The following is a 14,274-nucleotide window of genomic DNA, read 5'->3' on the forward strand; positions in this document are numbered from 1 at the left end:
TGCTCAAAAAGAGTCTTTACTGGAAAAGATGCTTTGGAAACAGCTGCTCATTTGCTATTATTTGTTACAATGAACTTTCTCAGGGACGACTTCTTATATATTTTAAGATTGGTATTGCATCGGGAACGTAAAATTTAAAGAACTACAGAATATTGATACTAAAGTGATGGTGTGATGAACAAAAGGTCTGCACATCAATACAAATAAAGCTTTACCTTTTCTTTCTTTTTTGCGATGACGAACAATTTCTGAGTAAAACTGTATTTTCTAATCATTTACTGAAAACCTCTATTATACATTCGAATCTTTCTGTCGCAGTGATAAACATTTAATAAACACGATTCTCTGATTCTATGTAATGATTATATTTTCTTGCTGTTATAATCCACAATACACTTCAGATGCTGCTTTGATTAGTCTGGGTGAGAACAACCTCATTTCTACTTTTCCCAATTATTCTTGAAGTTCGATTGAAAAGCTTCAGTAACTTGTTTATGAAAACGATCTTCTGAATAGAACTGTAAGGTAATGGCTCATTAACTTTTATTTGAATGTAAGTTAAATTTACTTTAAAGAAAGGCACATCTGTATTTTCAAAATGGCTAAATCATTGAGCTTTCTTGACACAACTAAGATATCATTTAGGCTGCTCAGAGCGTGACAGTGCTTAACTAGCTGTACATGACTATCGGACAGAATTATGCTTTTCATATTACACTTAACACTCAATTTTTGCTCTTCGTACCATTTCTAGATGCATATTTTGGTGAAATGGCACTTTGTACCATTTCTAGATGAAAAAAAAAAAGGCACTTTGTACCATTTCTAAATGCATATTTTGGTGGCAGTGGTTGCAGATGCTACTGCAACCACTGCCACCAAAATATGCATTTAGAAATGGTACAAAGCTTGAGCTAAAAAACTTAGATTTTAAGCCTAGTTTCTGGAGTGCGGTGATGAGAAAGACCTCAATCAGAAAATGAAAAATGCTTTGAGCTAAGCTTTTCAGTAATTTGGGATACCTACTGCTGTGGTTTTGGTGTTGATGTGTCAGCCATTATTAGTGAATCTTTTTGTATAATAATTGAGATACTATTATTTCTTTATCTTTTTTGAAATTGGTTTTGATGCCATTTTTACTTATTTTTTTATCATATTCTACTTTATCATATTTGTCATATAATAAAAAGTCACACTGACATTTTGTAGTGTGGTTGTGTATGTGTAGTGCGGTTGATATGTATATCCCATGAGGTTCATACTTTTATGAAATCTACATGGAAAAAATCTTAATAGATAATAACTTGCACACTCAGATACAAACATAAACTATATAACTTTTTAACTTTGTAAGGGAAAAATAGAAAATAATTTGGTTGCTATGGCTGTTGCTTAAGATAATACTTTTGACACTGATAAAATAAATATCAAATTCACATATTTTTGTAAATTTTTTTTTGAAAATTTTTGAAAATCGGAATTACGTTTTACACTACTTTTAAAACATGAAAAACAAAAGTTTCAATTAACTTTAAATAAAATCAATTGGTAATTTTGCAACTTCAGAGATGATGAGTAGCAATATTCGATTAGGTTTACTGGAAACCTTTTCATTTTATTTGCTCCTAACTGAGACCTTGGCTTGAGTCAGTTTTTAACGAATCAAACACCGATATTTTGTACTTTTGAACACCGAAACTTCTACTTTGTGACTAGCTTATTTCTTATGTTTTTCTCTTGTCTTTTCTTTATCTTATTTAGGACATTGCGTTTTATTAGTGAATTACTACTTGAAATAACCTGTGTTTTTTGAAACATCCTTAACACGAAATATATTGATATTGATATTGATTGTATAAAAATGGATAAATAAAAACAATATTGTTAACGGAAAAAAAAAAATTTTCAATCAAGCAGTTCATGCCAAAGCAGCCTGCAGATTAACGCTAGGTTGAAAGATTATAAGCAGAAAAAGACTCGATAGGGTAAAAATGCTAATATTAACTATATTCGATGAAAGAGCAAATATGGAGTGAACTTAAGATTTTTAAGTAATGTTGAAAATTATAATTAAGGAGTGGCCGAGTAAGCGGTTAAGGAAGAGGGGAGTTTTGGTTTGCGTTTTATCTTCGTGAGAGACCTTAAATGATTTGTAAACGTACTCAAATTTAATTAGCATATATACAAACAAACAAAATCTTGTTCTTCCTTGATCCGCAAACGATATAGGTTATTCTTGACTTAAATATTTCTCTTTTTTTTCTATTATACCTTGCTCCAGTTTTCTTCTTAAATAATGAGCCTGTAAATTATTCACTTTTGCAGGTTATTTAGTTTTTTATGACTCCGATATTTATATTACGCTCAAAGGATATAATACAAAGTAGGTTCTACAATGTATTATATTCTTTGTTCCCTTTAGCTGATGAAAATATTTTTAAGCCAATCAAATTTTGTTAATACAAAGTAGGTTCTACAATGTATTATATTCTTTGTTCCCTTTAGCTGATGAAAATATTTTTAAGCCAATCAAATTTTGTTAATACAAAGTAGGTTCTACAATGTATTATATTCTTTGTTCCCTTTAGCTGATGAAAATATTTTTAAGCCAATCAAATTTTGTTAAGGTGGCTCATATGGAAAAAAAACTCATTTTTTTTAAAAAATTTGATTTTTTTTTTAATATATCATTCAATGCAAAATTTATCATTCTTCTAGAAAATATATACATTTTACATAAAATACTTACTATTATTAGTTTAATTTAACATTTTTCATAGGTAAGTTTAATTTTTTATGATTAAAATTTCTTTTTAGCGGAAAATTTTTTAATAATATTAAAGAAAAAAATTTTTTTTAATTATGTATTTTTATTTTAAAATATGAAATAAATACCTAATAAAGTCTGTATATTGTACAATATATGCAACTAAATAAAACGGCTTTTGATTTGTCATGTATTGTAGAGTGTGCTGTACAGCTTGATTCAAGTTTTAGTAGCTATTGATGTCAAAACATTTTACTTGTATTTTTTTATCAGATTATTGATAATGTCCAGTAAACAGAATTTTGGAAGAAAGAAAAAGTCTAAGTTTAAAGGAAATCGGTATACCAAGTCAAGCAAGGTGACAGAAACTTTAAAATCTTCTTCACTTCGTTATCAAAAGATATCAAAAACTTCGAATGAGACTTCTAAAAAAAGATGATAATAACTATTTTTTGTTCGTAAATTTTAAAATTCTTAAAGATCTTATAAGAAGTTTAAGATGCTCTGATAATGCAAACAGCAAAGATGTTGCTGAAGCTTATAATTCTGGTGGTTTTTAAGTTGATATAATTGTTTCAAGTATTTTTTTTTTTGTTTCTGTCTTTGTTTTTCATTTTCGCAAGCTTTTCGTTTTTCCTTTTTTTTTTGCAACTTTAAAACTGGATATCTCATAATTGAGAAAAGCTTTATTGCTGAAATTTTCAGTACATGTTCCTTGATCATAAAGATTTTAGATGTACTAAAACTAAGAATAATTTTATAATTTTTAGAACCCCAAACACCTGTTTTTTTAATGCATAGTTTGTTTTTTTTTTATTATTATTATTGTGTGCAGTTTGAGATTTTTTTAATATTTTTCTTTTGTTTTAGTAGAAATAAATGATAATAATATAAAGAAGCTATAAACAAAAAATTATTGAGTTTCGAAAAAAATTGATCAAGAAACAGTGTTTTGAATTTTTTCAGATTTTCCCCCTTTTAACACTGATTTTGATAAAGCTTGTCTTAAATATAATTTACTTAAAGTTTTTTTATAAAATTTTTATTTTTCTATATTATCAAAAGCAAACTAAAATATATATGAACCACTGGAATTGTTTTTTTTTAAAAAAAAATATTTTTATTATATGAGCCACCTTAAAAGATTACTGTTATTCTACAATTACGAATAATCATGCAGAATAATTGGATGTAATAATAAAACTATTATAAAACAATAAAACAATATGATACAATAACATACTTTGGTAATAAAATTAATATTCAACACTCGTCGCTTTTAAAATTGTCAATAAATTAGCTACTCTAAAGTGACGTTTTATTAGTAAAAAGAAGACTGGGTAAGAAAAAACGCCAACTATGTTTTTATTTCCCACAATTCCCTCGCACACAACGGCCTTCGGTTACAGGAGGTCTTTCATTAAAGCGTAAATGGGAAGGGAACCCTTTTGTTAACAAATTAACTTCTACTTGTACTCTGTGCCATGTTATAGCTATTATGGATGACCACGAACATGTTTCAGATGAGTCTTTTTTAGACTCGTGGTCACGTTTCTCTCCAATAGAACGAGAATGCTTTCAACATATAGATCACGAAGAAACGTTGGTTGACAGTGAACTTGAACAAGAAAGAAATGCTGCGATTGAAAGACTTTGGGCTACATTTCAAGATACTGCTTCTTCTCTTGCTCATTTATACAAAGGTAGTAAAAGTCTATTCACTACCAAATCCTAAACCAAAGTTTACTAATTTATTGAGGGGTGGGGGGACCGTGCCCATAGATGAAGTTAAATTGTCTCAGTCAAACAATAGTTCTAGTATTTTAAAGGCAAAGTCATAAAGAAGAAAGTTAGTCATAAAAATTGTTATAAAGTTACTTACGAAAAGAGTTGTAAGTTAGTAATGAATATTTAGGAAAAAAGTACAATCCAAAGCAATACTTTACACTTAAAACTGTTTGCTGTACCTGCTAGACATTTTCATGTTGCTAAGCTTATAAAATTGTATCAGAATTTCTTTTGTATAATGAATGATTAAAATGTTACTTTTTAGAAGTTTTTTTTTACTGATTGAAACTCGTGATATTGTTTTGCAACAGCATTTTAATGTTAGAATGTTGTCTCTAATTTCTTCCAATTTTTGGAAATCAAGTTTTTGTCAAAATTTACTAATCAAAACTTATCTTTTCACAATTTGAAATGTTACAATTCCTTATTTTGTGAAAATGTAACAAAATAAGTTAACTGTCAACAATTATTAATTTAAAGATAAAGTTCAACTGTTTATATATTACTATAACTTATTTTTCATGATTTCTAATAAAAAATACTAGTTCTAGCATTGCAGCATATAACTAAACTTAATATAGAAGGGTACACAAAATAAAGTTCAGAAAAAACGAATGCACATACAAACAAGTCACTAGTTTTCATTTAATGTGAAATTCTATTAGTTTATTGTATGACAACTTGATAACTAACTTATTGCTACAAATTAGTTGTAATCCTTTTTTTTTTCTTACAGATATTTCTTATTTAAATATCTGTCTCTTAAAAGTTTACAGCTGAAATAAAAAAAACTTTTCAATTTACATAAATTCTTGTTAAATTTATATGATGGTAAGTACTTGTTAAAATAGTATGATGCTAAGTAATAAAGTTGATAATTGTTTGAAAATAATAGTTTTATGCATTATGTACAAATCTTTTTAGAGCGCCCCTCCTGTGAGTGTTGTGACCAATGCACTTATAACAGAACTCAACCACATGAAAGATATTGGCAACAATTTCAGGGGGCTGCCAATAAAGTTACATTGTTATATAGAGGTAAACTAATTGTGTTGAGTATTTGTGCAGTCTGTCAAAATAATAATGCTATGCAACACTTTGCAAAAGTAAATTACTTTTGGAAAAAGAAGCATTAAAAAGTTTATAAACAGGGTTGAAAAAACACTCAACTCACCTGGGTTTAAACTATGCGTTTTTATTAAATTATTTAGTAATTTGATGTCCTAATAAAATACTTGATTAAAAGGTTCATTTTTCTGGAAGATTTTTTTAAAATGTAATACTTTTTTGTGAAATAAATGATAGCCTAGGCTCTCTATAAGGTATAGCTTAGAAAAGGGCTTATTTACTGTAATTAATGTTTTTATACTAAAACTAAGCATATTTTTAAAAAAGACTGTTGACTATGGAGTCAATGATTAGATAAGTAACCTTATTTAATCTCACTCTCAGTAGTTAATGCTGTATATGAGGGCAGACATAGCTAACTTCATTATATATCAGGAAAAATATTTTAATTTCTGTGAGAAATACAGAAACTGAAAACAGTTTTGTAAGAAGCTAATGTGTTGCTATTTAGCGAAATAGTTTATTGTTTATATTCTACAACATTTTTCCAATAAAACTTCTACTTTTAGATGGCACTGAAGGCATGCGTGCAGGGTTTGAATTCGGTTATAAAGCTGGATACAAAAAAAGAAATAAAGACATTGCCAATTGGCTTCGTAAAAAGAAGCGGTCTATTAGGCGTGAAGATATTCTTTTAAATTTGTCAGGACATTCTCCTCCTCGTAGAAAGATAAATGATTCTGTTAGAACGATATCACCTAATCATGATCTTGCTATGTCACCAGAAGGCAATGGAGAGTTTGATTTTCTAAATGACACACGAATAGCTGAGGGGCGTAAACGCCACACAGAGTTTAACTTATTTGAAACACCTCATAAACGCAATAAATTTTCATAACTGATTTTTTGTTGTTTCTTTGTCATTCAACAAGTCTACTCTTGTTTTCTTAGAAACTTAAAATACTAAAAAATTTAGCTTACAATTCCATTAAAGATTTTCTGTAGATAAAATGAGGTATTTAAACTACTTCCAGTATGTCAATTTTTTTTTAAGTCTCGGGTGTACTTCAAATCTCGTGTCTATGAACTATATTTTTGTAATATAACTGTGAAATTGCATTTCCTTATTTCTGTTGTTGTTTTTATTTTATGATTTATACAAAGTTGATGTTTTCAGCAAAGCAGTATTTTTATTGTTAGTTTTTTATTAGTATAACCCTTAACAAGTTTTTTTTACAACATTGAGACTTTGGTTTCGTTTAAATAAATGAACCTTATTCTACAATGATTATAGAATTGCTGTTATTTCTTTAATGTGTTAATACTATTTTTCGTAGGAAATACATTTCCCCTTGTTTCGTAACTTTGGTTTTTAAAAACACTTTTATAGTGGTAAATTACGAAACTTTTTAATGATTTTTTCGACATTGTTGTAATTTACGATATTTAAATTTCCTTTTTCATGGGGCCTTCCTCTTTTTTTTTTTTTTTTTTTTTGAAGGTTTTGAGGTGTATGTTTTTTATGCTACTGGTGTAGTCAAAAACCCAAGCTTATAATTTTCTGGTGCGGAAGTAATGGTAATTGTATTACCTGGGTTTCTGCAAATAAACTTTAGACACTAAGCTGACACTTATCGGAAAAGAAAGAATTTTCATGGGTGTTACAATCTATGCATGAATGTTAAATATACTTAGGAATGACATCTAAAAATATACTTAGGAATGATGAATCTGATGTTTGGCAAAATTTCGAAATTAACAATGTTTAACAATTTAAGTGTTGATTTTTTTTTTTTAACTTTTATCTTTTCGTAGGTCTAAAAGCCTTTGAGGTGCTCAAAGTACTTAAGTATTTCGTCATAGTTTAACTGTGCTGTATTATACAATTTTTTACTATATACTTGAACAAAAAACTACCTAAGTACTTTTCACAACGAATATTTTAAAAATTATTAATTACCAATTGAAATTGTTTTCTAATTGGATTTTATCGAAATAACTATTTGGTGACTCAAGGCTTAGGAGCTACTTTTAGTCTTTTAATTCATTTTGTCAAATCTGGTAATTAAAATGCATGCTTTTTCTTAAAGGAATGAATAATTTGAAAAAAACGACGGAAGTTCTGCGCCATAATTTGAAACAAGTGTTGGAAGTTCTCCATACTCAGACATACTCAGAATGTTTTCCTAATGAGAAACTCAAGTCACTAATTTTAGTCTCATTTCTAAAGCTCGACTTATGCATTTAGCTTTGCCAACATTTTCCCAAATCGCGTTTAATTGCATTTTGTTTCAAATTTTAATGATTCAGGTTTTTTCATTATATGCAGTAAATTGTTAGTACAATAGCAGGAATAATTTGATGAATAGTTTCTTAAATTAAGGTAGAGAAGGGAGGTTACAAAATAATAAACTTCATTTCTATTTGTGCATAACTCCGATACCCTTTTTAAATTTCCCATCCTTTTTTACGTTGCACAAAAGATGAGAATAAATCATTCATAAAGAAAGCAAATGGTTGAAAAAAGCAATAACGAAAAAAAAAAAAAACGCAAAAGTTCTGTGACAAACAGCAAAAGGATGTTGAACTATTAATATTTAAACGGCAGAAGAACAACGCATGCAAGAAGGCGTGTTTGCCGCTGAAAAATAAGCTAACTGATTTTTAAAAAATTTCGAAGAAACTAGAATTAAGTTTTACTTGTGCTAAACTTTCATTTTCTTTTAAAAGGTTAAGTTTATCTTTTTATATGAAGCTCAAAAAATAAGTAAGTTGGACTTTTTCTTTCTTTTTTTTTTCTTTTCTTTTTTCATAGTTTTCATAGATAATATAATTATGAGAAAATAATTCAGCAGTTATCTATATATTTTTTTATAATTATGTAAACCAGTCAAAACCATTAATGATTTTAAAGTTTTCAAATTTTCAGATTAACCCCATAAACAAAATTTTTTCTGCAATGATCAGGGAAGGGGGAAGTTTAATGAATTAAGATGCATTCATAAAGTGTATAAGGGGGTGGACTCAGTCATTTTAATGTCTAACCATTCTAAATATAAATAAACCATGCTATGGATGCTTCTTGAAGTATTTTTTTAAAAATTGAACTTGAGGGGAAAAGAAAACGTTATGATAATGATACCCTGAATTTCTTTTTTTGTTGTCGTTTAGCAAGTGTAAGCAAACTCCAGTAACACGGGAAACTTTGCCAAACTTATATAAAAAATCAAATAGCAAACATCAAATATGAAATTTTAAAACTACTTCAAAATTCAATTTCTGAGTAAAAGTAACGTTGTTTAACCGGAAAAGAAAGGGGGGGAGGGGGAGGGGGTGACATTAACCTGCTAAAGAGTGTTTTTTTGTTTACCTATGTTAAGTTTGTCCCCTCAATTAAAATGAGGACTCAAATAAGTAGGGGTTTTGCTCAGATGGTTTTGACAGTAACAAAAAAAAAGGATAATATTTTTAACTATTGAAGTTTTAAAACAAGGAAATATTTTAAAAATTATTTTGTTATTTGAATATGATTTTAGCTAAATAAAATCTTAATGCGGTGTGGTGTAGTCAATCTATTATTTTCAATTAGTTACTAAAAAAATTCAGTATTTTAAAAATATTAAAATTTGAGAATAATGCAAATGTATTTTTCTTGCTATTTTATGATTAACTTTACTGATCTTTTGTTAAATAAACAAAAATCTTTTTGTAAATAAATTAAAGTTTTCCCTTTAAATATGAAATTATTATTAGTTTTAAAAGTTTCGTTTTTTTTTTTTAGTAAATGAAAAAATTTCGAATATAATAGATTTCTACTCCTTACTCCTATACCGTTTGCCACTGTTACTCACTTTCATTTTGGCTTCTTCTTTACTAAACTTATGTTTTAAGTAATATACTATTTGTCTTCCAATCAGGTATGTTTTGAACTTTATTAATATTTCAAGATTTTGCAAGATTCCTTGCGACAATACAAAATTGATCACTCTTCTTCGTACATATTAATGCTTTATTGAATCTTTAAAAGAACTGTAGGTTTCAAAGGACTTCAATGCTGTCAGGTTTTATCGAATCTTTAAAAGAACTGTAGGTTTCAAAGGACTTCAATGCTGTCAGGTTTTTAATTTCTATTACTAAAATGCTTTAATTAATCTACTTTTTGTTAAAAATATGTAGAATTTGAGGGTAAGTCCGAGAGAATATGCCATGCATTAGCTTTTTTCATCTCTGCATTCGTTTCTTTGATGATGTAAAAAAGTATTTTTGCCATTAAGTGGTATTTAGTAAATAAGAACTATTAGGTTCGGAAAAAAAAAATTTTTTTTCTGACCCTTTATATTTATTTTAACATTTTATCTTTTTAATATTAAATTTCTCCTAATTTAAATTTATGCACATGTTAGGCATTAAAAAGCACAGGTATTTAAACATTCTCCTTAAAAACCAACTTGCTTTGAAGTGGGTTTTAAGGAGAGTGTTTCATCAAATAAGATTCCAAACTGTTACTCTAATTTTGGAGAGATCGAAATGAAAGATAGATTATTATATCTTCAAAATGTGACTGCGACAGATCAGGAGAGTTATCCAGTTTGTAAAATAGTTAAAACTTGGTAAATAAAAAAATAAGATGATTAAATTTTTTAATTGATACTTCATGTTTTTTTTTATTATTATTAGTTTTGTCTGTTACCTAATTTACTTTATCTTGTTTGTAACTAGGTAACTTTATCTTGTTTGTTACCTAGGTTACTTTATATGTTTGTTACCTAGGTTACTTTATCTTTTTTGACTAACAATTATTTATAATCTTTATGTAATAGTTGACAGCGTAATTCACCACCATATTAGATATTTAAGTCATTACTATTTAACTAAATTTAACTTATCCTAAAGCATGGCAATCTCTCCCAGACTTAACCAACCATTTCTAAAATTAAATTTGTATAAGTTTTTTTTTTACCCGTGAAATGGTGGTCAGCTCAAACTGATTATGAAATAACTTTTTACGGATCATTTTTCTTTCTAGAAAACGAGACCAGTCTTAGTCGCTTTTTTTCTTCAATATTTTCTCCAGCGTTGGCAGGAATTGTGATTCTTTTAAACACGATAGAAATGGTCTCAATCTTCAAAATGAGAAATAGAATTATGAATCAATCCATAATATACATTTTGTCTCTTTCGTTTTCCGATCTATTGAGTGGCGTTTCAATGATAGTCTTAAAAGTGATTCAACCTTATTTGGAAGCTACATTTGAAAAAGTCTCCATAGCTGCAGGAGTGTTGGAATCCGTCAAATTTATGGTGCGCATGTCTTTGTTTTCGTCCGTTTTAAACTTGATTTCATTAACGTTGGACAGGGTTTGGGCGACGGCAAAACCATTTAGACATAGAACACGTAAGAATAAGTTTGCTGTAAAAGTTTGCTGCTGGATATGGATTTTCTCAATTGTGTGCGCCTTTGCAGTTTACATTTTCATTAGGTAATACTTACCTCCAATTAAACAATACCTAACTCTATTATTATTACTACTACAGTTATCATTATAACGCTATTGCTTTGTCTATGAGCGTTTGCTGCTTAATAACGAGATAATAGAAGTATGATCAAGAATAATAAAAATGTGTGCTTTTGAAAAACAATGACTTTTGTAAATGATAATTTATAGTTATTATCGCCATGCTGAGCTTATGTAGAAATTTGAGATTTCCAACTGTAATCGAAAAATAACTATAATATATTTAATAATTTATTTAAAATTATAATTTACATTTTATAAAAATAATGTATTTAAATAGATTAAGTAATATATAATAATACATTTAAAAATAATATATTTATTAAAACTGAAAAATAACACCACCTTATATTATTTTTGACTTTTAATTTAAGGCTAGGTATAAAAGAATACAAGAGGTCCATGTTTCCTATCATAATCTATCCCACCGCTCTTATACTGATTGGTTGTTACGTTGTAATTTTTCAAAAAATAAAACGCAGCAGAAGGTTGACAAATAGCACGAGAGTGGCGAGCAAATCGTCGGATTCAATAAGTACTATGAAACGATTTTCAGTTATTGTCCGAAGTACAATACTAGTTGAAAGCGACCAAGAGGTGAGTAGCTAATTACCCAATAACTTACCATGTTATAGCTACTCACATGGTACTTACCCATTTTGTAATCAGTTCCTCGACTTTTATTGAAACAAAGTACTGTTTTTTCTAAAAAAAAACTTATCTTAAAAAAAAAAAAAATAAATACATTCTTCTCTTTTTTCCTTCTTTCCCAAGAGAAGAACTTTAAAAAGTTAAATTTTTTTTAACAAAAAAAACTAAAAACGGTTCTTTGCTTTGAATTATAGATTCGTTATGTAACACTTGCATTTCGGACGGTGACAGTTTTCTTCATATGTTGGGTGCCTTATTCCACGTGTTGTTTGGCAAAGACAATAGGAAAGAGTTGCGGAGATTTTGATATTATTTTGTTCAATTTAGCTTTCATTAACTCGTGCTTAAACCCCTTCATTTATTTTGTTCATATGAGGAGAGAGGTTCTTAGAATTATGTCAAAAAAGTATTTGTCCCCCTCGATCTTGGGATGGATAAAGTGTCCAACTTCAAAAACTAAAACTATTGCATCAGTTTATGATAAATCTAGAGCAGGTAGCATTATTAGTATCAATGGAAAAAGTGACAGAATTCACGATGGTTTCAAACGGTCCGAACAAAATCTGTTCCTGTCTGTTCCACACAACGGATTCCAAACCCATTGCAAAAACAAATTAAGCGTTTGCAGCAACGTGTCAAATGATCAGAGTAGGACCGAAGATAATGCTTTTTAAAATTTGAAACACAGCATTGTTTCAAAATTAGAAACACACTAGACTAATATTGCAAATATCAATTTTTTCCCTTAGGTGACATCTCATCCTATAGTTTCCATGATATAAGCAATCATCTAATGAAGTAAGGTTTATCGAATAAACAATGTAACTTACAATAGAAATTACAAAATCAGTAATCAGGTGACCAACAGAAAACCGTCATGCAATACTAAGTATATTAACAGTACTTCGTATATCCGGATAAATTATGGAGCACGGGGAGAGTTTCCATCAAGACATTTCAGCCCATCAAAATTGTAAAATATAATCCATTCGATGATAAAAGAAGTCAAGGGATGCAGAAGATGAAACAGGGATGCGGAAGGGACACAAGCTGAAGACAAAGCTAAGGAGAAACTTTTAAACATTTTTAAACCTGTAGTAATAGAGTTTAACCTGTAGTAATCAAGTTTAAGATGTTTAAAACTGTTTTTCTTGATAAGAATTAAACATATAAAGATTATTTCATGTATTCACTGTTGCTAATATAATTTAACTTAATTTAAGAAAAACATATATGAGTTTATAAATACGTTTTAAGCTTTGGTGTATTATTTATTTATCACCTGTAGTTTGAAAACGTAAAACTTTTAGTTTGCATAAAAATTATTGCCAACCAACAAATCTTATTGTTATATTTAAATTCATTGTGTGAAATTATTTTTATAAAATCAATATATACTATTTGTTATAAGCTGTAATTATTGGCTCAACAGATGGAATTCGAAGATTGAATCAAATTGTATTTTAACAATACTAAATTTCTTTCTGAACTGAATCTAGTAAGCTCTCCGGGGGGTAATAAAGTACAACATAAATGGTAAATCATTGTAGCCTACTACATTTTTACAAAAGCCGTTTCTAAGAAGCTTGCATTTAATATGGAAAGATGTTTATTTAGTATCAAGTATTAAGTTTAATGAGGTTTATTTAAAACCATCTGTTTGCAAAACCTGATATTTTAATGAATTCTTTGATTTATTATACAAATTTTGAAAACAGTTTATTATAAAAGTTTGTGCTGTTACACCTGCAATAATATTGTAAAACTTTTCTTTTCTCCTAAAGGACGGTACTGACGTTGATTGAAAAAATTTACGTGTGATAAAACATATAACATACATAGAGATAAATGTACGTGAATATAATAAATGTCTTCTACAAATGCTCAACCAATTCGGCACTTTATTACTTCAGTGAGTAACTCGCTAATACAGAATAAATAATGAGTAATATATGCACTTAAAAAAATAATGAGTAATGTATGCACTTTTTTTATAAAGTATTTCTGTAAGTTAGCTAACAAGATGCAGTCTGAGAACCAGATAAGTATTTTTCAATGAAGGATAGTTATAGGATTACCATAATCTAAGAAAAATGTTTTTTCCCAAACGAAAAAATAAAAATTTAAATATCTTGGTGAGTTGTACTGTCCTTTATGTTAATTTATGTTAATTTATGTTGATTATTTATAAACTTTATTCAATAAAAAGAAAGAATTTTTTTTTTTTTTTTTGTTTTGGAGAAAAGACATCGCTACCAGGGCTGTGGAGTCGGTAAGCTGCTGTTCCGACTCCGACTCCGACTCCGACTCCTTGATTTTATCATGGACCGACTCCGACTCCGACTCCGACTCCGATTCCCGACTCCGACTCCGACTCCTTCATAAGTAACCAATTTGTAACAACAAATAGTTGTTTGTTTTACTACAGTTATTTGTTTGTAACAACAAATAACTGTAGTAAAATGTTAACATTGGCTATTTCAT

General features: G+C 28.5%; 2 protein-coding genes across 5 annotated transcripts; both read left to right on the forward strand.

Moving 5' to 3' along the window:
* Nucleotides 1-4,132: 4,132 nt before the first annotated feature.
* LOC145184389 (HUWE1-associated protein modifying stress responses 1-like) lies at nucleotides 4,133-6,525 on the forward strand. The gene is made up of 3 exons (XM_080060053.2): nucleotides 4,133-4,470; nucleotides 5,480-5,593; nucleotides 6,193-6,525. Exons 1-3 carry the CDS (start codon nucleotides 4,266-4,268, stop codon nucleotides 6,519-6,521), a joined length of 648 nt encoding a protein of 215 aa, XP_079916179.1. The 5' UTR covers nucleotides 4,133-4,265; the 3' UTR covers nucleotides 6,522-6,525.
* A 1,697-nt stretch (nucleotides 6,526-8,222) lies between these two features.
* Nucleotides 8,223-12,969, forward strand: LOC149885532 (C-X-C chemokine receptor type 2-like). 4 transcript variants are annotated; one of them, XM_090093358.1, is made up of 6 exons: nucleotides 8,223-8,390; nucleotides 9,405-9,540; nucleotides 9,651-9,739; nucleotides 10,650-11,103; nucleotides 11,514-11,736; nucleotides 11,985-12,969. In XM_090093358.1, exons 3-6 carry the CDS (start codon nucleotides 9,730-9,732, stop codon nucleotides 12,462-12,464), a joined length of 1,167 nt encoding a protein of 388 aa, XP_089949484.1. In that variant the 5' UTR covers nucleotides 8,223-8,390; nucleotides 9,405-9,540; nucleotides 9,651-9,729; the 3' UTR covers nucleotides 12,465-12,969. The 4 variants fall into 4 exon arrangements, with proteins under 4 accessions (XP_089949484.1, XP_089949485.1, XP_089949486.1 ...); XM_090093359.1 differs by having other exon boundaries at nucleotides 8,229-8,390; nucleotides 9,659-9,739; XM_090093360.1 differs by lacking the exon at nucleotides 9,405-9,540 and having other exon boundaries at nucleotides 8,229-8,390.
* The last annotated feature ends 1,305 nt before the right edge of the window (nucleotides 12,970-14,274 follow it).

This window comes from Hydra viridissima, unplaced genomic scaffold (genome assembly GCF_058129835.1).
Source record: "Hydra viridissima isolate aposymbiotic clone 2 unplaced genomic scaffold, HvirCarnegie_v1 scaffold_7, whole genome shotgun sequence".
NCBI lineage: Eukaryota > Metazoa > Cnidaria > Hydrozoa > Anthoathecata > Hydridae > Hydra > Hydra viridissima.

Excerpts from the sequence above, each read along its gene's own strand:
- LOC145184389 (XM_080060053.2), top strand. The coding sequence starts at position 4,266 with ATGGATGACCACGAACATGTTTCAGATGAGTCTTTTTTAGACTCGTGG. Across the intron at positions 4,471-5,479 it reads TCTTGCTCATTTATACAAAG|AGCGCCCCTCCTGTGAGTGT; the intron begins GTAGTAAAAGTC and ends AAATCTTTTTAG. Across the intron at positions 5,594-6,192 it reads AGTTACATTGTTATATAGAG|ATGGCACTGAAGGCATGCGT; the intron begins GTAAACTAATTG and ends TTCTACTTTTAG.
- LOC149885532 (XM_090093358.1), top strand. Across the intron at positions 11,104-11,513 it reads GCAGTTTACATTTTCATTAG|GCTAGGTATAAAAGAATACA; the intron begins GTAATACTTACC and ends TTTTAATTTAAG. Across the intron at positions 11,737-11,984 it reads TAGTTGAAAGCGACCAAGAG|ATTCGTTATGTAACACTTGC; the intron begins GTGAGTAGCTAA and ends TTTGAATTATAG.